This window comes from Delphinus delphis, chromosome 18, assembly GCF_949987515.2.
Source record: "Delphinus delphis chromosome 18, mDelDel1.2, whole genome shotgun sequence".
Taxonomy (NCBI): domain Eukaryota; kingdom Metazoa; phylum Chordata; class Mammalia; order Artiodactyla; family Delphinidae; genus Delphinus; species Delphinus delphis.
In genome coordinates, this window is record NC_082700.1 from 13,175,986 (window position 1) to 13,202,403 (window position 26,418).

General features: G+C 36.9%; 1 protein-coding gene across 1 annotated transcript in view; it reads right to left on the reverse strand.

Moving 5' to 3' along the window:
• Positions 1-26,418, reverse strand: part of TRPC4 (transient receptor potential cation channel subfamily C member 4) — a 160,772-nt gene that overhangs the window by 72,300 nt on the left and 62,054 nt on the right. The window contains exon 3 of the mRNA XM_059996055.1: positions 13,986-14,504. Coding sequence (XP_059852038.1) covers positions 13,986-14,504 — 519 coding nt within the window. The remainder of the gene's footprint in view (positions 1-13,985; positions 14,505-26,418) is intronic.

A 26,418-nucleotide genomic window follows, 5' to 3' on the forward strand; every position in this document is an offset into this window, starting at 1 on the left:
GAGAAAGAGAAACTATATAAAAGCCAAGTGGAAAGCCTAGAGCTGAAAAATAAAATATCTAAAATTTAAAAATATTACTGAATGGACATTACAGTAAAATGGAGATGACAGAGGAAAGAGTAAGTCAATGTGATGAAAGATCAATAGAAATTATCCCATCTGAAGAAAAAAAAAGAGAAAAAATGAAAGGAATGAATACAACCTCAAGAATCTGTGGAACAATATCAAAAGGTATCATTGAAGCCTCAGAAGAATAAGAGAAAGAGGATGAGTCAGCAAAAGGATATTTGAAGATAACAGCCTACATTTTCCCCAAATTGGTGAAGGAAATCAATTTACAGATTTAAGAAGCTCAGAAAACCTCAAACAGGGTAAAAATGGAGAAAACCATGCTAGGGTACATGATATTCAAATTTCTAAAAAGTAAAGAATAATAAGGCAATCTTAAAAGTTGCCTGAAAACAAAGGCACATTACATAGAGGGAAACAGCAATTAAAATTATTGCTGCCTTTTCATCAGAAATTATGGAGGCCAATAAAAAGCCTGAAAGAGAAAGGCAAAAACTGTCAATGCAGAAGTCTATAATCGGCAAAAACCTTCTTCAAGGATGAAGGAGAAACAAAGACATTTTCACATAAAAGAAAACCAGGAATATCAGTTGGTAAATATGCTAAAGAGAATTCTTCTGGTTGAAAGGAAATGATTCCACAGGAAAACTCAGATCGTCAGGAAGGAATGAAAAACATAAAAGGCAAATAGTCAGATAAAAAAACAAATTTTTTTCTGATGATTTAAACAATGTACGTGCCAATATTTAAGGCAAAAATTAAAACACTGTCTTGTGAGGTTTGTAATGTATGGAATGTTTATGTAACTAGAGCATGAAGGTCAGTTGTATGGGGTAAATGAGCCTGTTCTGGGGCAAAGCTTCTACATTTTACATGAAATTATACAATATGAACTCTAAACAGATGGTGAAAAATTAAAGGCATTGTAGTAGACGTAAGAATGGCCCCCCAAAGATGTCCACATCCTCAGTCCCAGAACTTGTAAATATGTTATGTTCCACGGCAAGGACGATGGTTATTAAGATCACTAATCAGCTAACCTTAAAATTGGGAAATTATCCGGGATTATCCAGGGGGGCCCAATGTAGTCAGAGGGTCTTTAAAAGATGAAAAGTGGGGGTAGGAGGCCAGAGTGATGCTCATGGGGAGGACTAAACCTTTTGCTATTGCTGATCTTAGAGATAGAAAACGACGGTCATGAGCCACGGAATGTGGAAAGCCTCTAGAAGCTGGAAACGGCAAGGAAACTGAGTCTCAACTGGAGCTTCCAGAATGAATGAGGCTTGCCAATACTCAGTATTAGCCCATGAGACCTGTGTCAGATTTGACATATAGAACTGTACATAGACATCTGTGGTGTTTTGAGCTACTATACAAGCAGCAAGAGAAAACTAATAAAGGTATATATTGCGATTCTTAAAGCAGCCACTAAAACACAATGCAAGTATCTACCACGGATCTTAGGAGGAAAGAGGATTCCAGATACAAGCCATTCCTGGTAGAGAGAAAGCGGGTTCTGTTCTTGGCTTTGGGCTTGACAAGCTGAGCAATAAGGCTGTTATTTTCTCCTTCTCAAAGAAGTTGAATAATGTCACAGTATTAAGGCATTCAATCTTACGCATCATATTTATGGAGGCGTCCTCAAGCCCTGAGACAGTTATGACTATGTTTTCCAACACTTCTTTCTACCTGGAGTGGTTATTGGGTTGCTTAGTATGAATTGATTAAAATAAATAAATATAAAAAGGCAGCTGAATCAACACTCTCCAGAACTGATAGCTGGAAGTCTCATCCTGAGGAGAGAGATTGCAAAACTATGTAAAGGGCAGATTTCTGCTATACTTTTATATAGGCCTAAATAGCTATTCATATCAGCATTTTTAAAAATCCTAAACTTACAGCTAGATCATAGAGTACAGTAACTGAGGTTCATTCCAAAGCTCTGAATTATAAAGAAAAGTTTATGTTCTGTGAATTTTGTTTAAAAAAGAGATAATACATAACATTGTACATTTTCAGCCAATGATTCTCATATGAACTGATGATATTTTAAACAAAAAAAATGTTGCCACTTAAAATTCAACTATATGGAATGTTATTAGCATTATTTTTATATCTCTCCATTCTCCAGTATCCTTGGATAACAGACTTTCTTGCATATTCACTCATTGCCCTTTCCGAAATGGGTTGCCAAAATTTTCAGACACCCAAGACACACAGTCACCATACAAAGCTAGATTACTGGCCTCATCTCAAAGCCAAGGCTGCTTATGTGTCCTGGGATATTGATTATTTTTCCTTAACAGAAAAAAGCTGCAAAACTCAAAACTCTGCCTCTGGAGCCAAAGACCTAGCCAGAGTTGTATTAGCAACTGGTGGTCCATGAAGAAATGATAAAACAGTAAACAGAAACAGAATGGAAAAACATGAGAAGGTACACAGGAAGGACAAAAAATAAAAAGGTTCAATACAACAATATCTCAGTTATATGTTAATAGCTGTTACAGCTTCCTGGCACCTAAACTGTAATCACACGATCAATGCTGTGTGTGTGTAATATTTTCAACAATGCTTGTTTGAACAGATAAAAGTCAATCTGTATAAGGAATAAAGATGGAAATTTATCAATATTATTAAAAGCATTTTATTTTATTAAAAATTCATTCTTTACTTAAAATAATTCAAAGCAAACTCATACAAAACAATTGTATTTTTGGTATGTTTGCCTAAATATTATTTAAGTAGTATCTCCCCTTCCCCACTCCCAAGGGAGCTGTCTACTGGTTTTGTCTCTCCTTGTAGAATTTACCAGTGTCATTAACATAGGGGGGCAATCAACAGAAATTACACACAAAGCTTTGTTACTTTCTTCTCACCAATGATCAAGTTATTGTGCCACACAAAATCCTTTAGAAGGACTACTAACAAGGTGTTATAAAAATGCATCGACTGGCAGAAAAAAACATTTGTTGAGCTCATATACCACATGCCGGCGCCATCACGGATGCTGACTGTAGCAAAAAAAAGGCACAGTTCTTGGCTTCAGGAGCTCACAGTCTTATGAAGGGGAAAGAAATGTAAAAAGGAAATTATAAAGTGGTAAATGTGCATGCTCCAGACATAGAAGAGGGAGTGCAAACCCAGCCTGAGAGAGCAAATGTGGGACCTTTCTGAAGCCGAGGCTTAACATCTTGAACAGGGAGTAGGATCTAGCCAGAGGTAATGGTTGTATTTCAAGGTAATAAAATAACAAGAAAGTTTACAGAGATAACATTCACAGATCACAGCACAGGAGAGGAAATAATAGCAATCTAGAATTGCTGAGCATACAGCAAAAGTCAGGAAGGGGTGAGAGATGAGTCTGGGCAGGAAGTCAGCGCCCAGATATCATCTATCCTGTTGAGGAGATTGGGTTTTACTTTATGGGATCTACAAAGTAAGGGATAGAAAACCAGGTTACAGTTTTAAAATAACATAATAGAGCAGCATTATTCACAGTAGCCAAGAGGTGGAAACTGCCCAAATGTCCATCAATAGATTAATAGATAAACAGAATGTGGTATACACATACAGTGAAATATTATTCATACAATGTATGTACAGTGTATATACATACAGTGAAATACATGCAGGGATGAAATTTTGATACGTGCAGAACATGGGTAAACTTGAAAATACTATGCAAGTGAAATAAGCCAGACACAAAAGGACAGAGAGTATATGATTCCACTTATATAAGGAATCTAGATTAGTCAGACTCATAGAGACAGAAAGCAGGATGGTTGTTGCCAGGTGCAGGGGAGAGGGGTGAATGTGGACTTACTGCTTAATGGGTAAGAGTTTCAGTTTGGGAAGGTGAAAAAGGTTTGGAGATGGATGATGGTGATGGTTATACCACAATATGAATATACTTAAAAAATTAAAAATTTTACTGTGGGGAATGTTTACATATTAAAAATTCTGAAGTGTGGTGTGATTTTGGATGGAATGAGACTGGAGCCATGGATGCAGGGAAACTGGGTGAGACACACTAGTCTAAGACTTCATTAAAGAGGGCAGGAGGAGTAAGGCTGGAAGGGAGGAAATAATTTGGGAAATAGTAGGGAATATAATGGGCAATAAGATGGGCAGGCTCTGGTGGTTTACACGAACCTCAATGATCTACGCTCTAAAACTTACTAGTTCAAAACAACAATGTATATTCAATATTTCACAATTTTGTGCATGCCTTAGTCAGTTCAGGCTGTTCTAGCAAAGTACTATAGACTGGGTGGCTTAAACAAGAAACATTTACTTCTCACAGTTCTGGAGGCCAGAAAGCCTAAGATCAAGATGCTACAGATTTGGTGTCTGGTGAGGGCCTGTCTTCTTGCTGTGTCCTCACATGGTAGTAAGAGGATTAGAGATGTCTCTGGGGTCTCTTGTATAAGGGCACTGATCCTTTTCATGAGGGCTCCATCCTCTTGACCTAATCACCTGCCAAACGCCCCACTTCCAAATATCATCATACTGGGGGTTAGGTGTCAACAGATGAATTTTAGGGGGACACAACATTCAGTCCATAACAGTGGAACAGGAATTTGGGCAGGACTCAGCTGGTTGATTCTTCTGTTTCACATGGCATCAATAGAAGTTACTCAGCAGTATCCAGCTAGAGGATGGCCTGGTGTGGGAGTGTAAAGAAGGTCCAAGTTCACTTCTCTTGTAAGTCTTGTCACTGGAGTGAAGGGTTGGAAGGCTGGGCTCAGGTGCGACAATCAGCAAGAGTGTGTACCCACGGCCTCTCCGGTGTGATGGCCTTTTTAGGACAGTCAGACTTCTCACATGGCACCTCAGCGCTGCCAGACAGCATAAGTGGAAGCTGCAAGACTTCTTACAACCAAGCCTTGGATGTTACAGAAAGTCACTTCTTTTGCATTCTATTGGTTCAGGCAGGTAGCCAAGGCAGGCTCTGATCGAGGAGAAGGGTAATTAGATGGCATCTCTCAATTGAAGCCATCTTTAATCTACCACATCAAACTTTGGGAGGTGATGCATATAAAATAATCAAGGATGAGTCTCAGATTTCTAGCATAAGTAACTGGGAAGGCCTTATACTCGAACAGAGATGACAGAAGAAAGCCAGGCTTAAACGGGAAGATAATGAGTTCATCTCTGGGAAACAGCAGTTTGAGAAAATAATAAAGATTATATGGATTTATGTATTTAAACCGTGATTAAATTTCACAGATTTTAGGAAAGCCATGAGCCTTAGGATTGCTGATCCCTTTACAACCTATTCTTTGTCATTTTCTCTAATCTCAGCTCCTGCCACTCCTCTAATTTATGATCATTTATTTAGCACTCCTATGTCCTAAGCACTATTCCAAGCACTAGACTTTCACTGATAATGAAGTCAGACAAGATAACAGATATAGGTGAAGAAAGACAGATAAAAACAATTAAACACACAAATAAACAGAATCTTTTCGGGCTGTGATAAAGGCCATTGTAACAACATTGTGATGTACAGGGAATGCCTGGGAATAAAGGGTGAAGGAAGAGGACAGTGATTAGGTGGGTATTCTGGGTGTTTGCTGGGAAGGTGATAATATGAACTGAGACCTGATACAGAAGCCATCCATGAGTGCCAGGCAGAGTGAAAGGCCAAAGCAGGGGCCACAGGGTGGGAATGAGGGCAGAAAGAATGAAGGGATCCTTTACAACTCCTAGAGGAAAACATAGGCAGAACACTCTTTGCCATAAATCACAGCAATATTTTTTTGGATGCATCTCCTAGAGTAATGGAAATAAAAGCAAAAATAAACAAATGGGATCTCATTAAAATTAAAAGCTTTTGTACAGCAAAGGAAACCATAAACAAAACAAAAAGACAATCTACAGAATGGGAGAAAATATTTCCAAACAATGTGACCGACAAGGGCTTATTTCCAAAATATACAAACAGCTCATAACAGGTCAATGTCAAAAAAAACAAACAAAAAAACAACCCAATCAAAAATGGGCAGAAGACCTAAACAGATATTTCTCCAAAGAAGACACACAGATGACCAAGAGGCACATGAAAAGATGCTCAACATCACTAATTATTGGAGAAATGCAAATCAAAACTATAATGAGGTATCACCTCACACCAGTCAGAATGGCCATCATTAAAAAGTTTGCAAACAATAAATGCTGGAGAGGGTGTGGAAAGAAGGGAACCCTCTTGCACTGTTGGTGGGAATGCAAACTGGTGCAGCCACTATGGGGAACAGTACGGAGGTTCCTCAAAAAACTAAAAATAGAGCTACCATATGATTCAGCAGTCACACTCCTGGGCATATATCAGACAAAACTATAATTTGAAAAGACACATGCACCCCAATGTGCATAGCAGCAGTATTTACAATAGCCAGGACATGGAAGCAACCTAAATGTCCATTGACAGAGGAATGGATAAGAAGATGTGTATTCTATATATACAATGGAATACTACTCAGCCATAAAAAAGAATGAAATCATGCCATTTGCAGCAACATGGATGGACCTAGCGATGATCATACTGACTGAAGTAAGTCAGACCGAGAAAGACAAATATCACGTGATATCACTTAGTGTGGAACCAAAAAACGTGACACAAATGAACTTATTTACAAAATAGAAACAGACCCACAGACATAAAAATCAAATTTATGGTTACTAAAGGGGAAGGGGGAAGGTATAAATCAGGAGTCTGGGATTAGCAGATTCACACTACTATATATAAAATAAACAGCAAGAACCTACTATATAGCACAGGAAACTATATTTAATATCTTGTAATAACCTATAATGGAAAAGAATCTGAAAAAGAATATATTAAGAATACATATATAAAAGAATATATATGTATAACAGAATCACTTTGCTGTACCCTGAAACTAACACAACATTGTAAATCAACTATACTCCAATTTTTAAAAATGAATCAGATGGACCTTAATTTAAAAAAATAATAATGAAGGGATTCTCCATCCTCCATCCTCTTTTTTGCCTCCCTGCATCTGTACATGGTGTTTCTTCCCGTAATGACTTTTTGTAACTTCTCTGCCTGGATGACTCCTGGTTTTCCATGGAAACTCAATTAAGCCACTTTTTCTTCAGGAAGTCTCCCCTAAAACCTTCAGACCAAATTAGGAGGCATTTTCCTGGACTCCAGGAAGGCAGCTCTGCCACAGCCTCTGTAACCCGCACTATGACAGTTGTGTTGACTTTTCTTCCATCCCTAATAATCTGGTAGTTGTTTGAGGGTAAGGCATTTGTCTTTGATTTCAGCATCACCAGCAAGTAGCAAATAGTAAAGGCTCTTTTTTTTTTTTTTGTGGTACGCGGGCCTCTCACTGCTGTGGCCTCTCCCGTTGCGGAGCACAGGCTCCCGACACGCAGGCTCAGCGGCCATGGCTCACGGGCCCAGCCACTCCGTGGCATGCGGGATCTTCCCGGACCGGGGCACGAACCCGTGTCCCCTGCATCGGCAGGCGGACTCTCAACCACTGCGCCACCAGGGAAGCCCTAAAGGCTCTCTTAAATAAGTGAGTGAAGGGGCTAATAAGGAAGGAGGACAGGGAGGGAAGGAGGAAAGAAAATGAGGAAAACATCGTAAATGAGGAAGGTAGCATGTAAAACGTTAGTGCAATCTAGCTACAAAGGAATTTTTAGCTTATAGTCAGCATTTTCTGCTTGATTAAGTACTGCAGTACACACACACACACACACACACACACGAACTTCACTGTATTACCTAAGCAAGAATAAAATTCTAGACTCTAGGACACTTCTGGAAGAAATCCAAACCTGGCCTAGGGCTTGCTGATTTCTCATTTTTCTGTCCTCTGTCTCTGGCGTAGAATGGACACCCTGCAAGCACATGTGGACTTGCACTTGGAGAGACAAAGAGCAGCTCTTGGCCAGAGCTCCCTAAGCCCATCCACTAGGTTCCTCATATGTTTACTTCATAGCAGTGGCCAACAAGATTTCCAGCTCCCCCCATGCCCTGATATTAGAGGAGAATGTGGCAAAGGATGAAAAGTTGTTCTGGGCTGCATGTTTCAGAGCCACCTGGGGAAAATCACAGCCCAGAGAATGCCATGGAGAAAAACAGCAATGGTGCCCCACATTTAAAACTGAAGTCGTGTTTTGGAATGAGGAAAAGCAGGCCTTCTTACAACATGCAGGGAGCTTGCAACAGGGCAGATGAAGGTAAAAACCATAAAGGAAACAGGTCTTAGTATCTTCGTATTTTTCTGTGGCAGCAGAGGGCATGCCACTGAGTACTCCCTAAAGCTGAAGGGGAAAAGGGAACGGAGTGTGACCCAAAGAATAAAAACATGACCTTATGGGATTGCTTTCCCAGTTCTATATTACCTAGAAGCAATCTGTAAACACGCAGCTTTTGAATTCAGCTTCAGAATCACGAATCACCAAATTATAGCACAGGCATCATACATCCTAGAGGGTTTTACTGTATGTTTCTGTTTCCAAGAATTGAGACAAAAAACAACTAACCTTTATTGAGAAAAAAATGTGAATATGCCTCATATGGTCGAAGAACAATGAGGGTAAGAGAAGTTTAAAAGCTCCCTCTTCTTCCCATGATTTATAAGGGATCTTGAGCAATACTTTATATTGTATCTCAAACCATTAGGTTTTGTTGAGAACAATTATGTTTCTGTTCCATAAAGTCCTAAAAGACAACCTATTGGGTTTTTGTATTTTCCAGGAAATATGTGGGTTGGGATAAGCTGTTAAATCCATAATTTCAAAAAGTGGTGACTCTTAATTTTGTTTCATGATGAGTGACAGAGAAGATATGAAACATTAAATAATGACTTAAATGAAAATAACCCTCAAATTTAAATGTTAATTTGGGGAAATTCCCTGGAGGTCCAGTGGTTAGGACTCCGCAGGGGGCACGGGTTCAATCCCTGGTCTTGGAACTAAGATCCTGCAAGATGCATGGCCCCCCCAAAATGTGAATTTTTTGCAAAAGGAGCAAAAGAAATTGTTCTTCATCACTCACAAATGAAATGATCAGATCTGAATAATGAAAAAGAGCTGATATTGCTACCCTTGTTTGTCAATCATCATGGAGTCAGAAGCACCAGTTTTATACAAAAAATAATTCACTGGAGGACCAAGAGAAGGTTTCTAATTCACCATGAAATTTTTCAAAGATACTATCATTAACCTAATGTTTTAAAAAAATTTTATATTACATTGGACTATAGTTGATTTACAATGTTGTGCTAGTTTCAGGTGTATAGCAAAGTGATTCAGTTATACATATACATACATCTATTCTTTTCAAATTCTCTTCCCATTTAGGTTATTACAGAGTATTGAGCAGAGTTCTCTTTGCTATACAGTAGGTCCTTGTTGGTTATCTCTTTTAAATATAGTAGTGTATACATGTCAATCCCAAACTAACCTAACGTTTTTAGTTTATGTCTGCGGCAAATGAAGGCTACATTGGAAAGAGTTGTTTATCCTGCTGATACAACGCATTTTTATTAGGTGAACAGAAGAATATACCTCTTTAAAAATAAATTCCTGAATCATTTCCTTTTTGAATTTATTAAAGCAGTATCAAATACAAGCTATGTTTTATATCTAACTTAAAGTTAAAAATTGCTATTTTACGTTTTGGAAGACATACATTTATCACACTCTAATCAGTGCAGTTTAAAAGGCTGAAGTTTTACCATGTTGTGGACATATACAATTTCATATTTAATTGTGGAAGAAACAGAAACAATCATTTTCAGATATGAATTAGGAAAAGTGGTTGCATGTCATTAATTAGCTGTAAAGAAACTCATGGGGATTGAATTCCAAGCTCTAAAATCCTAGTGTTCAATTAAATGCTTAATGACCTGTCATAGTTCCGTCAGCCAGGCTGACAAGTCCTGAACAGGCATTTGCTTCATCCATTACCCAGTGGCAGGTGCTGAAATGTTTGGTCCCCAGGAGGGGCCTGGGCTGAGGCCTTGGGGAGCCTTGATCGTCTTTTGCCTTTGCCTAGCAACAGCCGGTGTGGGCACTTGCTTGGAGGACAGAGGCAGGGCCCAGAAACTGGTCAATGAGTGTGCTCCGGAGAACAGAGGAAGAGGAAAGTAAGCTAAAGAAATGCTGGTTTTTATCCCTTTTACAAGTCTCTTAATTATTTACGTCACTCAGTGTAGCCTCATGTATCAAAACCCTACCATATGCCTGGCATTTTTGATGAGCTCTGCTATGATAACAGTTCCTGATTCTGAGGTGTAGCATGTAGCAGTCAGGTTCAAAGGGCATACATAATCAACCACCTAAAATATATTTTAAAAATGCAAGGCAGGGCTTCCCTGGTGGCACAGTGGTTGAGAGTCCGCTTGCCGATGCAGGGGACACGGGTTCGTGCTCCGGTCCGGGAAGATCCCACATGCCGCAGAGCGGCTGGGCCTGTGAGCCATGGCCGCTGAGCCTGCACGTCCGGAGCCTGTGCTCCGCAACGGGAGAGGCCACAACAGTGAGAGGCCTGCGTACCGCAAAAAAAAAAAAAAAAAAAAAAAAAAAAAGCAAGGCAGAAGGACAAATTAAAATCAAGTGTGTAGTATATAATCTAAGTTACTTTTTAAAGCTGATAATGGAATAATTAGAGCATGGACAACCCTAGGGTCTGAGATAAAGTTTATACATTTTTGATGAGAATGTCTTTTTAATATAAACAGTTTAGCATAATGATTATAACAATAGACTGTAAGAGGATAAACTTAAAATTTTTCCTATTAATTAATTTATTTATTTTTAGCAGTGTGTATATGTCATACCAAACTACCAATTCAAAAGTGCAATTCAACCCACGAGGCCTAGATAAATATTCAGTACAAATATTAAAACATTTAACAATGAAGCTGCATTTGCTTCGTAGCAAATGCACTTAGCTTTTTATACTGAGGGTCCATGAGGGGATAAGCAAAAACAATGATAATATCAGTAATTACTAAATATAATAGATAGCTCCTCTTCTGGACAAATATGCCAGGAAGTATGCCTAGATCTGGACTTGTATTGTCATGCTTCATCTTAACTACTGACCTATGAAGTAGGCAGTATTTTCCTATTTTAAAGGTGAGAAAACAAAAACTTAAAGGATAATTGGTCTAACATCACATACCTGATTAGGAGCAGAAAAGGGGATTATATCCATTTCACAGGCTTCATGTGTTTCACAGGATATTTTATTTCAATGATACAGAGATGAGTTACTGGATACCAACAAAAAGACATCTTTCCAATAGTTCTTAGATGGCCAGAAATTTACCTGAAAGAAGGTGTGCCTACACTATGCACACTTAGATGGAAAGTTTTTATCAGTTCTAATGCATGCAATTACTTGTAAGTTTCTTTCTTTTTTTTTTTTCTTTGTGTATGATCCTTTTAATGTGTTGTTGGATTCTGTTTGCTAGTATTTTGCTGAGGATTTTTGCATCTATATTCATCAGTGATATTGGTCTGTAATTTTCTTTTTTTGTAGTATCTTTGTCTGGTTTTGGTATCAGGGTGTTGGTGGCCTCATAGAATGAGTTTGGGAGTGTTCCTTCCTCCGCAATTTTTTGGAAGAATTTGAGAAGGATAGGTGTTAGCTCATCTCTAAATGTTTGATGGAATTCAACAAATTCCATCAAACATTTAGAAGCCATCTGGTCCTGGGCTTTTGTTTGTTGGAAGATTTTTAATCACAGTTTCAATTTCATTACTTGTGATTGGTCTGTTCATATTTTCTATTTCTTCCTGGCTCAGTCTTGGAAGGTTATACCTTTCTAAGAATTTGTCCATTTCTTCCAGGTTGTCCGTTTTATTGGCGTAGAGTTGCTTGTAGTAATCTCTCATGATCCTTTGTATTTCAGCAGTGTCAGTTGTTACTTCTCCTTTTTCATTTCTAATTCTATTGATTTCTGTCTTCTCCCTTTTTTTCTTGATGAGTCTGGCTAATGGTTTATCAATTTTGTTTATCTTCTCAAAGAACCAGCTTTTAGTTTTATTGATCTTTGCTATTGTTTTCTTTGTTTCTATTTCACTTATTTCTTCTCTGATCTTTATGATTTCTTTCCTTCTGCTAACTTTGGGTTTTGTCTGTTCTTCTTTCTCTAGTTCCTTCAGGTGTAAGGTTAGATTTTTTATTTGAAATTTTTCTTGTTTCTTGAGGTAGGCTTGTATAGCTATAAGCTTCCCTCTTAGAACTGCTTTTGCTGCATTCCATAGGTTTTGGATTGTCATGTTTTCATTGTCATTTGTCTCTAGGTATTCTTTGATTTCCTCTTTGATTTCTTCAGTGATCTCTTGGTGATTTAGTAACATATTGTTTAGCCTCCATATGTTTGTGTGTTTTACATTTTTTCCCCTGTAATTCATTTCTAATCTCATAGCGTTGTGGTCAGAAAAGATGCTTGATGTGATTTCAATTTTCTTAAATTTACTGAGGCTTGATTTGTGACCCAAGATGTGATCTATCCTGGAGAATGTTCCATGTGCACTTGAGAAAAAAGTGTAATCTGCTGTTTTTTGGATGGAATGTCCTATAAATATCAATTAAATCTATCTGGTGTATTTGGAAGTTTCATATTTAGTATTTTACAATCTTTAATCATGTGAAATTTTTCATCAATTTCTTCTAGTTGCATATTAAAATTATTCTAGTCCCTTAAAAAAAAAGAGCCCTGAGTCTTAAACACAATACCCTAAAAAAATGAGTTGATACTAGTACATGTGATTTTAGAATCAGTGGGAATGCACAGGAATGAAGCTGTTTCCTTTGTTGTTCAGGGAAAAGATTGTTAATTACTTTTAGGCTCCCATGACAACTGGCCAAAGAACTACAGGAAAAACTCAAAGAAGCAAATTCAGGTATCTTCAATCTTAAGTATTTAGTAAGCAGCAATAGATAAAGCAGCCAGTGCTAATGTAGAATATTTAGGGCCAAGTTAAAAAAAAAATGAATACATTTTTTTCAGAAGTTTCTTTTTCTCTTTCTTTTTCATCTTATATTACATACATAGTTTTTTCCAACTTTTGTTCTAGAACAATTACTATAATTCACCAATGAAAAGAAAACCAATATTTCCTGGAGGTAGAAGTAAATAGATTTTTGAGAACTTACTCAAAATCAGTGATGGAAACAACAATTACACTAGGTGATAAGTGTAATAGATCTGAATTTTCCTTATTTAATGTTCAAATCCATGGAAATCTAATGTTCAAATCCATGGAAATCTAATTTATTACTCTTCTGCAATTTGCAATTGACTTCTTAACTTGTCATTCCCAAGAAATCAAGAAACTAAGCCAGACATGAAGGAAGTTTTAGTATTTTCATCTGCTGTTGGACTAAAGGCTTTCCTTTATTAATAACTTCTAATAATGTATTTTATTAGGATCATACCTTATAATTTACTAAGAGCCTTCACACACATCCACTCTTACACTTCCTACAAATCTGTGAGTAAAATATTTTATATGTATAGAGAAATATATATATATAATCAAATATAAAGTCCCTTAAGCAGATGAGAAAACCAAAACTCAAAGAGATCTGTGTGACCCTCTGAAGTAGCAAAACTTATAAATGGCAGAACCAGAACTCTTAGTGCAGAGATTCTAAAATTCATTAGTTTTACCATCACACACCATTAACTGTGTACATTTTAACACAGATGTCAAAAACCATCACTAATTATTAACCTACTTACCGCCCCTCTTCAATGTGTTTCATCATCCGTAATCTGGCAAACAAGAAATATCACCCACTTACAGTTAAACAGAAAATGCTTTAAACCCCCAACCTAATTTGGGGTACCAGTTTCCCTCACTGCCATTTAAATTCTGTGGCATTTTGATGGATAAAGTCTGGCAAAACTCACCTCTTTCTGACGGTACTTAATGGCCAATTTGAGTCTCGCGAGATCATTTCCACTTTGTTCTTCTAGGAGACTGTTGTCATCACGGTAATTAAGAATGATTTCCAGCTCGCGGGAACTTCTTGTCTGATCCAGTAGGTCCTTAGCAAATTGTTTGCACTGTCGTGACAGCTCCTCATACTCTGACTTGAATTCATTTTCCACCTTACTCAGTTCCTGGAGCTCCCAACTTAACTGAAAGGCTGTGAGAAAAGGGTCTTCACTGGACAGGGCGATGAGAGAGGGGCTGGCTAGGGCCTTGTAGATGTTGAGTCTGGAGCGGGAGTGGCGGAGACTGTCCACATCCGAGCTGGACACGCATTCGACGCAGTTACAGCGGACCTCGTGGGGTCTGGGCACCGAGACGCCTTTCTGAACCAAGAGTTTTATTATCTCGTAATTATTTGTATGGGCTGCCAAAATGATGGGTGTAATGTCCGGAGTGAATTCAGAGAACTGCTTATCAAGGAGTATGGGAGGCACCTAGAAAAAAGAAAGCAGAGTTCGTGAGTAGTAACGCATTTGCTCAAGCCTGTGAATTTAAACAACACGCTATAGCAATGTTGAACAAGATTCGTAAGTCTTTTGTCAGGTTTTTGGTTTTTTTGCAGGAGAGTTAGGGCTTTTTTCCCCTCAAAAGACAATAGAAAATTAAACAAAAACTAGCTCTGCAATAGAATGACACATTATTCTTTGTTCAATCCGAATTGTGACATTTCATGATATCTTAAACTCAGTGCCTATGGAAACTCTTTGATAAAAGACTTTCTTGCTCCCAACTTATTTTCTGGCTGACAATCTTTGCTTTTCTTCCCCAGTGATATGGGCTCCATAAATAATAAGAAAGACGCTACAAAATAGTTAATGATTTGTTTTAAACCCAAGATCTTCCTCTGCAATAGAAGGTTTTAAATTCTTCAGTCAGGTTTTTGCTTGTTTGTTTGTGTTTTATCTTCTGCAGTCCTAAGATCCACCCTGCAATTACAGGTGGCAGTGGAACGCAAGAGTGCTAGCCCCTCTGCTTTCTGTTTTCATCCATTCCTTTATGGTATATTTTCCAGATGACAAGAGGTGCCCCATTCTAACATCGCTGTTATTACAAATAAATGCTTCCTGTGGAAGAACCTTAAAAACATTATGCTAAGTGAAAGAAGCCAGTCACGAAAGATCACATATTGTACGATTCCATTTTTATAAAATATGCAAAATAGGCAAATCTGTATACGGAGAAAGTAGTGATTGCCTAGGCTTGGGGGTAATGGAAGGGATGGGAGGTGACTGCTAAGGACACAAAGTTTCTTTTGAGGGTGATAAAAATGTTCTAATATTGTAGTTATGGTTGCACAACCCTGTGAATATACTAAAAATCACCGAATAGTATACTTTCAGTGGGTGAATGTTATGGTATGTGAACTATATCGCAATAAAGCTATTAAAAAAGAAAAAGATAAGAAAGAAATGCTTCCCAATGAATCAGGTCACCAATGCACTTACGAACAATTTCCTTTGGGTTATACTCTAGGAATGGTAATGACAAAAATAATTTAATAGGCACTATTTAGTAGGCCTAAAGCACATCCACCCTCACTATTCATTATTCACACTTTATAGACATGGTCTCTCCGTGAGTAAGTGGGAATCCTGCTATTTGAACCTAGGTCCATCTGTCTGACACCCAGGCCTGTACGTACTGCACTACACCCTGCTGCTTTACAATTTTTGGTTTAGTATTTCTTCCTGCTGGTGCAAAGTCATAGAGGCCTCTATGAAAATAAATGCTACATAAGGACAAGTTAAACAGGCATGGCAGAAAAAGTGATGACGCGTCACATTAAAATATGCTGCTGGTCAAGTATGATTAAAACCACAGAAGGATCAAAAGAAACAACTTTGTAGAGAAAAACGTAAGTCATAGGAAACTTCAGTAGCACTACTTTTAAGTAGAGGTGTTATCTTTATATGAGAATAATTAAACTCAAATGCTTTTAATTCATCTGGCCATTTTGAATATCCATTTATTTCATAAGACACACACACTATATATATATACATATTTTTAAGATATTCAGTATTTTATTTAATTTTTTAGAAGACAATTTATGTATTTCCCCCACCCCTTCCTTTAAGTTAGTGTGACAGTTTTCCATAATAAACGACTTAAAGGAAGCTTTGGTCAAGAATGGAATGAAATAGCAAAACAAAACTCAAAAAAACCCCAAATCACTACTGCTTTTTAAAAAACCCCATCACTTTCACCAGTTATATTCAAACAAAACACATAAACTATATATACTTAACAGACAGCAGTCTGCTGGGACTCTGACAGGTCAGCCCAGCAGGCACACGTGATTGTTTATCCAGGTCCCAGAGGGTAAGGAAGCATTGCATTGAAAAATAACAGTAAAACAAAAACACTTAAACAATTGCCTGTTATTGAGTGCTAATTACACACCTGAATCAAGTATTACATGGAGTCGGAAAATTGGGGGTTTTCTTGTTCTTCCATCACTTCTAAGTTTAGTAATTGGCATTCTTCTGTATGTACAACTTTGCTCTCTTCTCCTCTTAATTATTGAGTATTACTAATGAACCCATAGATTCTTCCTTTATTTTATTCAATATATTTTGATTCATTGCAATAATTATTCATTTTGAACTTGTTATTGAGGTACAGCATACATACATACAGTAAAATGCACAGAGATCAGTGTACATCTTGAAACCTTTTTTAAAACGTGAACACACCTGTGTGACAAGACACAGACAAAAATCTAGATGGGGACTTCCCTGGTAGTGCAGTGGTTAAGAATCTGCATGCCAATGCAGGGGACACGGGTTTGAGCCCTGGTCCGGGAAGATCCCACATGCCCCAGAGCAACTAAGCCCGTGCACCACAACTACTGAGCCCGCATGCTACAACTACTGAAGCCTGCGTGCCTAGAGCCGGTGGTCCACAACAAGAGAAGCCATCGCAATGAGAAGAAGCCCATGCACCACAACAAAGGGTAGCCCCCGCTTGCTGCAACTAGAGAAAGCCCACGCGCAGCAACGTAGACCCAATGCAGCCAAAAATAAAATAAATAAATTTATAAAAAATAAATCTAGAAGAGTGCCTGCACCCCAGGGACCTCCCTCTTGTCACCTCCCAGTCATTCCATTTTGTAATCACAAATCTAACTGCTGTCACCACAGATTACTTTCACATACTTTTTAACTTTATATAAACAAATTAAAGTATGTACTTTTTATGTCTAGCTTTCTCCATTCCACATTAGCTCTTTGAAATATATTCATATTGTTAGTAGCAATCGTTTTTGTTACTTCAATTCTGCATAATATTCTGGTTTATGAATATAGCACAATTTATTTACCATTCTATTTTTGATGATATTTCTGTGGTTTCCAGTCTGTGCCTATTCAGAATATTGCCCCTATGCACATTTTTGTCCATGTCTGTTGGTCTTGTATCTAGCAATGGAATTTCTGGGTCAAACAATTTTCTGAAGCAGTGATACCAATTTTCATGCCCACCACAAATTATACTTGGTATTCCCAGTTATTTATCTATCAATCTATCTATCCATCTATTTATTTACACCACTCAACTTGTTAAGCAATCATTGAATTGGATTATTCATTATTTATTATCAGGGTTGGGTATTGAATTTGTCTAAGGCCTTTTATACTTCTCTGAGGATAATCATAATTATTCTCCTTAGTCCTAAAAATATGGTGCGTGTGCACACAAGCCCACACACCTGAATACACACACACACAGTATAATACTATGCAAATGGTTTTAGCATAAAAAATTAGTAAATTCCCTAAGGAGAGTATGAATAAAGCAAAAGGGAAATGAATTTAGAGAAGACGTTATTTTTACTTGGTAGAATTAGAAAAGGATTTTAGGAGGAATTTAAACTTAAGATTGGTTGGAACTAACAATGTAGAAAAGTTACAGGAAAAATGACAACAAGAAGAAAATAAAAAAGATGGATTCATAGCAAATACTTTCTTTAGAGTATGGGATAAATCATATAAATAATCATAAAATGCCTCAGTGTAGATCAGGGCAAAATGAGGGAAGGTTTTGAATCGCATTATTTTGTAGACATTGGTGGAATCATACAAGAATTGAACCAGGAGAGTGATGGAGTAATTCCGAAGTATTAACATCACACTAGCATATTTTGATTCTTGAATTAAGAGGCAGATGGGTAGAGGCAGATAACGGAGCCTGGTAACGAGTGCAGTCTGAATTAGGGTTGTAGCAAAGGAAAAGGAGAGGCTGTGCATATGACCCATCAAGCGATGCTGGGGGTGTGAGGGAGAGCAAGCATGGAATAGAACAATTCGAAGCAAAGAGATCAGAAAATAAGAGAGGTCTAGTCCAGATGCCCGGAGATACCTTCCAGTTCAGATTTCACTTTCTTTAATGTCTACTTTTCTGGGAGGGAAAGCTGGTCAACAGAACTAAACAATTCAGAGTTCCATTACAGAATGGCCATGTGCTAATGGCAAAATCTTGCCCTGAAAGGGGACTTTCAGAGAAGTCCTGAATCAAATAAGGGCCAATGACCTTTCCCCTCTCTTCGGTCTGTTAGCTGGCTATGAATAACAACTGATAAAAGGCCACTTCTTACTGACTTCATTGGAAAGATGAGAGTGCCACCCACACGACCTCTTGCCTTGGAAGATGGTGACATTGAACACAGGAAGAGGGCAGCAAGCTGAGAGACTGCTGTTTGCTGAGCTCCCGCAGCTGAGAAATTTATCTGTTGAGTAGCCACTTTGCTATCTACTAAATACTCAGAAATTTAAAGAAGTCTAAAATATAAGGCATTTGATCTCAGAAACATTTAGGAAATGCAGAAAATGGGCTTGCTCCCTCTTTTTCATGCTTCATTCACCAGTCTGTTATCTGTCTCCATCCTGTGCTTCGCTTTATTCAATATCTTCAATATGCAACTCTCCCTCTTTCCTTCTGTGGTGCCAACGTTACAAGTGAAAAGCATTTTTTTTTTTTTTTTTTTGCAGTACGCAGGCCTCTCACTGCTGTGGCCTCTCCCGTTGCGGAGCACAGGCTCCGGATGCGCAGGCTCAGCGGCGATGGCTCACGGGCCCAGCCGCTCCACGGCACGTGCGATCTTCCCGGACCAGGGCACGAACCCGTATCCCCTGCATTGGCAGGCGGACTCTCAACCACTGCACCACCAGGGAAGCCCGAAAAGCATATTTTTCTAGCATTAAAATAAATAAATAGGTCACTAGAAGTGCTTGGTAGCTATTACCTAAAAATAGTTTTAATAGAAATATTGTATTTTTCCAAATTTTTCAAATTTGCCATTTGGCATATTTAAGGATAGATATAAAGATCATGAGGATAACCCTGTAGATAAAAATCACACTATGCTTGACTTATTTTAGCTGAAGTAAACTCTACAGACATAAAAACACTACTCCCAGGCAAACATACATGCATGAAAACGTATACTCACATTACTCGAAAACAAACAACACACTCCACCGTTTAACAAATTCCAACTGATTGAATTATACAGTTGACCCAGTAATCTACAACTAAGTAGAAGAGGCAGTTAAAAGAGGATCTGGAAACCAAGTTCATGTCCCTGTTTCTTATGTTGCGTAGCTGGAAGTTTGCTCTGGCTTTTCTTCTGTCTAAGATTTATGAATGAGTATTTATTTGTTCAACGTCTTTTTCTCAGCCTTATCATAACATTAGTTACATTATTAACTGAATCATTTTCATGTCACACAGCATTCACAATGACTGACCTACACATAAGCTAATTAACACCCATTAATCAGTTTAAGTGATTAACTATTAACCCATAAACTGCTAGCTTTTCTCAAATTCAACCAAATGCTTTACCTTGAAATCACTCGGCACCAGTCTGAGGCATATGTGACATCTTACCCAAATATAGAAATGTCTCTTTGTGACTAACATATACATTTTTGAACTATTAATCCTGAAGTATACATTTCTAGAAGAGAAATTCATCCTGGAGTGACATTCAACCAATTTAAAAGAATTCATTCCCTTGCATTCAGCATTTATTAAACTGGGTTGTATAAACTGAGTAAAAGAAATTTACTTATATAATATTATTTGATGTATCCTAAATTATTAAGACTAAACAGATCCATATTCTAATCTGGCTGTTCTCAATTAGTTATATTATCTTGTGAAAGTCCCTTAATATTTCTGTTATATGAAAGAGGTTATGAAATTTCTATGACTCAAAAACGATTTTTATACTCCAGTTGATAGCACAGTAAGTGAAAATTTATGAGAATTTTTTTTCAAGTACTTCAATAAAAATTTGTTAATATCTTCAGTTTCATCTTGCTTTTTAACTTTGTTTTTATATAATGTATTGAAACCTACATTTTTTGAAACTCAGGATTATGAATATCAAATTTACCTCTCTCAATCACCCAGACTACCTTCTAATTCAAACCAACGTAAGGGAGTTTCAACTTAGAGTTATAGTTAAAACAATTTAACATCAGTTATTTAGAACTTGAAATTTTCATAAATATGCATATACACACACATACATATATACTCATACATGAACTTTTACAAAAATCCAAAACATGGGGAAAATACAATATTATGTTCTGAATAGGAAGACGTAATATCTTAATTATGTCGATTGTCTCAAAATAAATATGTGCATTTTATTCAGAATCTTTTTTACTTACGTTGTTTTGTTTATAACTTTATAAAACTATTGTATTAGTTAATATGGAGGAATACATAACCAAGTGTTTCAAAAATTATGATATGAAGGCTATGATCCAAGAAAATATAGCAAGAAATACGGGATCAGTTGAATAGAATTTTGACCAGAATTACTTCTTCTTTTTTTAAAAAAAATTCATTTATTTATTTATTTTTGGCTGCTTTGGGTCTTCGTTGCTGCACGTGGGCTTTCTCTAGTTACAGCGAGCGGGGACTACTCTTCGTTTTGGTGCGCGGGCTTCTCACTGTGGTGGCTTCTCTTGTTGTGGAGCACAGGCTCAGTAGTTACGGTGCACAGGCTTAGCTGCTCCGCAGCATGTGGGATCTTCCCCGATCAGGGCTCGAACCCATGTCCCCTGTATTGGCAGGCAGATTCTTAACCACTGTGCCACCAGGGAAGTCCCCAGAATTACTTCTTATTTTATATGGGAACTTGATATGTGAAAAAGTAAAATTTCTATTCAATTGGAAATACTGGTTCATTTATTGAAACAATTTTCTACCCCAAACAAACAAACTTAGTGCATATCTCATTTCATAACAATCAATTTGAGATGGAGTAAATATTTAAATGTAAAAACAGAAAGCAACACAAGTTCAGAAAAAGAATTGTAAAAAATAGTTCTATAGCCCAAGGGTTGGGGAGAGCTCTTAAAGCAAGATTGGAGACACAGAATACGGAAAACTACATATTTGGTTTTTACAGTTCTCAAGTAGAATGACCCAAGATTTTCACAGAAGAAAATCAAAACAAAACGAATGAACAAACATAACAAAACAGAAACAGAGTCACAGATACCAAAAGTATGAACAAGTGGTTGCCAGAGGCAAGAGGGTCAGGGGTGAGTGAAATTGGTGAGGGAAATTGAGAGGCACAAATATAATATACGTTACGAAATAAATGAATCACGGGGATGAAATGTACAGCATGGGGAACACAGTCAATAATAATGTAGTAGCTTTGTATGGTGACAGATGGTAACTAGACTTATCATGGTCATCAGTTTATAACGTTAGAAACATCCGTCGCTATGTTGTGAACCAAGAACTAACATAAGGTTGTAGGTCAATTATACTTAAAAACAAACAAACAAAACCCAACAACAAACCTATGGAAAAAGAGATCAGATTTATTGTTACCAGAGGTAGGGGTTGGGGGAGGGGGAAATAGATTAAGGCAGTCAAAAGGTACAACCTTCCAGTTACAAGATAAATAAGTACTAGCGATGTAATGTACAACATGATAAATATAACTGTCACTGTTGCATGTTATATATGAAAGTTGTTAAGAGAGCAAATCCTAAGAACTGTCATCGCAAGGAAGAATATTTTCTTCTTTTATTTTGTGTCTGTATGAGATGATGGACTGTGATCATTTCATGATTATGTAAGTCAAATAATTATGCTAAATGTTATAAACGTATATGGTGCTGTATGTCAATTTTATCTCAATGAAACTGGAAGAAAAAAGGTCAGAAACATGAATGATCTTTCTCATTAATAGACAGGGAAAGAAAATATAAAATAATAATGAACTACAATTATTTTGCCAAATTTAAGGAGCTGATGCATCCACATTCATCAAAAGCAAGAGGAATGCAAATTATAACAGCCTTGCTGGAACGTTTCTGGCACTTACATAAATTCTAAGCACCATAGTCTTAGTTAGGGAACCCTCCCTACAGAAAATCAGGCACCTTGAGACTATGTATTTATATCATCATTGTTTGTCATGATAGAAACTTGGATATCACCTGAATGTTTTTCGAAAGAGAAAGGTTGAACAAATTGTGGAATATCTCTACATGAAATATTATGATGCTATTGAGTATTTGAACTTGAATGCATGCTGTAGGTATCAATCTGGAGGGTTGCCCCTGAGGTCTCATTTTGCCCTGTTGGAGAGTTGTGGCATAGTTATTTACATAAAGCCTCCTTATTTTAGGTTCTTTAAACATTAGTTAACTTTATATCAGAGACTGTGCTTGGTATTACCTAATTATATCTCAACTACTTTACTGGATACACAAAGACCTCTATAATCATGTCCCACCCTGTGTATTCAAATCCAAATTGTACTCCACCCTGACAGGCATCCCATGGCCCAATCATTTCAGTGTCAAATTTTCCATTCGTAGTTTTCTTGTTGACTTCTGCCTATTCCCTCCCACTTATCAAATTCTACCAAACCTTCAAGACCCAACTCAAACCTTATGATTTCTATGATGCCCTTTAGTAAAACTGAACTGTTATTAACCTGGCATTTTTTTCTTTAAATGGAGGCAGGCGAAAGGGAAGGTGCTGTTATTAGCTTTTTACAAGAAGAGATAAATATCAATTTTTTAAAAGAGGAGTTTGTAAAAAAACTAAAATAAAATAAAAAGACGAGTTTGTGGGAAAAGTGAAGAATGAGAGTGCAGATTATACAATTGATGATTCTCTTATCTCCTTTAAGTGCGCTCATACAAACTATTTATAATAACTTTACTCAAGCTTTGGTCAGTGATACATCCAGTATATAAATAATGTAACATTAATAACTATTTCTACTTTCTTAAAGTTAATATTCATTTTAAATTGCATTGATTATATATTTTTATGGTAAGCCTATTTCAAGTCTACTTTGAATTAAAAATACCAGCAAATAGATATAGTTTGTATTGATTTAAATAGGTGTAGGACGCACATAGTGAATGTACTTCTACAATAACTTGGGTAACAGATTTATCTTAGAACTATGAAGCACACTTGAACCAAATGAACAAGGATCTGGCAAAAATCATTTCAACTCAGTGATACTGTTAATACAAATATACCTGGAGTCTGATCACAGTGACACAAGTAACAACTAAGACGTATGAAGCACTTATCATGTGCCGTGCCCCGTGCTAGGAGCTTTTTATGCCACATCTTAATCTTCAAAATCATTTTTGGAAATAGGTGTTACTGTAATCCTCTTTTGACAAATAGAATAGGCCTTAGAGAATTGCAATAGTTTGCCCATGGTCACACAGAAATCCATGCAGCTTGACTCCTGGGTATAAATTCTTCATCAATAAACTATATGTCTTGTAAGTAAGGCAGCTGTGAGGTCCTGGAAATAGCTCAGGCATCAAGAGTGAGCATTCCATCCTGCCTCAACCATTTTCAATTGTGTGAGAATGACAAAGCCAGTTAACTTCTCCACATTTCCAGTTTCCTATTTTGAAATCTGGACATTCATTCAAGATATTTCTCCTTGTGGAATAAGAACTGGAGAAATATATATCAAAGGCTTCTCAAAGTTAATACACACAGGGCTGCAGTGAAGATTTCATGTTGCAGGGCAACATGAAAGCATGTGGTATCTACAAATCACTAAATAACAGGAAGGGACTAGTGTTATGTGACAAGCCAGAGATTGTTAGGAGAAAGCATAAAACAGTCTTGTTCAGTTTTGCCAGATTGATTTGTTTCTCCTCACATAAACACAACCCCAGTTATAGTGCTTGATTCATCTGAAAAGTAGGACAATTATTTCCTGGTGGGCCAGTTTCGTCAGTGTAGATGTCAAAGCTTGGAACATGTACTTTTCATGACTGAAAATTTAAACTGTGTATCTCCTAAAATGGCATAGACTCTGTTGTATACTGCTATAGATATACCATAAATAATAGCTATTAAATATCATTTGCATCTTGGATAAAGAACTGGAGAAATCTATTTCGACTTCTAGGGCGACATCAAACAAATAGCAACTTTAAATCACCACCAGCTTTGGCTAGGTTTAATCACTAAAATAATGAGAGGATTGCTATCACTGACTCCCAGATTGTTTAGTTCACAGACATCACTTTTATTTTTAAAACTCTCTCTCTCTTTATATCTGTTACATTGAAGGAGAATCTATTAAATGATATCCAAGTGAAATCTTTTATTGGTAGAGAAGGTAGCTCAACGGGCCAAGTGTATACTTAATTGTATAAGAATTACACAAATTCTGATCAGAGATTCTAATCTTAGTTTCACTTGACAGTGTTTATCACGGTCCCTTTTTTTTGAAAGTCACCAGTCCTTTGACTTCCATAACTGGGTAGTGTATTGACTCAAATCCTGGCTGTCCCACTAATGGTTTGTAGCTTTGGAAACATTATTTAACCCCCTAAACTTCAATTTTCTCATCTATAAAATGGAGATTATTATAGTCTTTAACTCATAGTGTTTTTTTAAGGATTCAAAAAGAAATACAGAATAATAATTAATATGAAAGTGTTTTGTATCAGTACATAATGTTTGATAAAACAAAATCTAGTGTAATTACTATAATTATCTTCATCAGTATCATCATCATTTTCTCTGGTTGCTTTTTCTCAGTCTCACTCACTGGGGACCCTTCTCCTATTCATCCCTTGAACACTGTTTCTTTAGGGATCAAACTTAAGCCCAGTGTTCTTCTCATTCGGCATATATGTACTCCCTGAAGGTTGGCTGTTTTCATGTTAATGATAGTCTGTATGTGTCAATATTTATTCTTCCAGCCTCCAGCTATTCAGTCATACTTTGGGGCACCCATTTTATTCCAGTCACTCTTCAAAGTTTGGGGAATACAGCAGTGAACAGAACAGACAAAATCCTCACCTTTATTCTAATTGCATTCTAGAAAGAGAGGGGAGGGAAAGACACAACATGAATGAACAAGTGGATGCATAAATCAATGAATGAAGAAATCTCAGTAAAGGCCATGGAGAAAAGTACAGTGGAGTAAGAGGAAATAAAGTGTGTCAGAGGCAAGGAGAGGCTACTGCCCTATGTAGGGTGACAGGGAAGTCTTACTACTATGAAGACATTCGAATAGAAGGCTGAGGAAATTTAGAGAGCAAGCTAAGCTTACATCTAAGGGCAGAGCATTCCTGGGAGAGAGAGCAGCAAGTGCGAAGACCCTGAAGCATGAGTATAATTAGAGTATTTGGCCAATTTAATGGAAGGGCAGTTTTCTAGATTAATGGTTCATGCCATGACTTGCATAAACTTTCTAATTATTTATAATACTATGTAGATTACATTTTGGTTATGTAGACAAATTAGCTGAATATGTTTTTTATTTCTTCTAGTCTTTATATCTTTTATTTTTACTTCTTTTTTGGTTATTCAAAATAGAACCTCCAGTAGAGTGTTGTATGGAAGATCAATATTGAGAATCTTTATTTTGTTATTGATAGTAACATGAATGTTTTTAATATTTCACTATTCAGAATAATATAAGATGTAGGCTTTGGGTAGACTCAAGTTAAGGAAAGTTTTTTGTCTATTTCATTCTGGTTTGCTTATTTTTTTTTTTTTCTTAACATGCAAGGATAAACATTTTATCAAACGCTTTATTTTTTTGGCGTCTAGTGAGATAATCATGCATTTCCTTCTCCTTTACCTGTCAAAGTAGCGAATTACATTAATAGATTTTTCTAATAATTGCTTTAGATTTTGCATTGAATTTTTGATGGACCATAATTTTCCTTTCTCACACTGTCCTCTTCTGATTTTGATGCCAAGGCTGTATCAGTTTCATAAAATTAGAAATGTTTGTGAAATATTGCAATAATATGTTCCTTGAATGGTAGATCTCACCTGTTTTTCTTCATTGTTATTTAA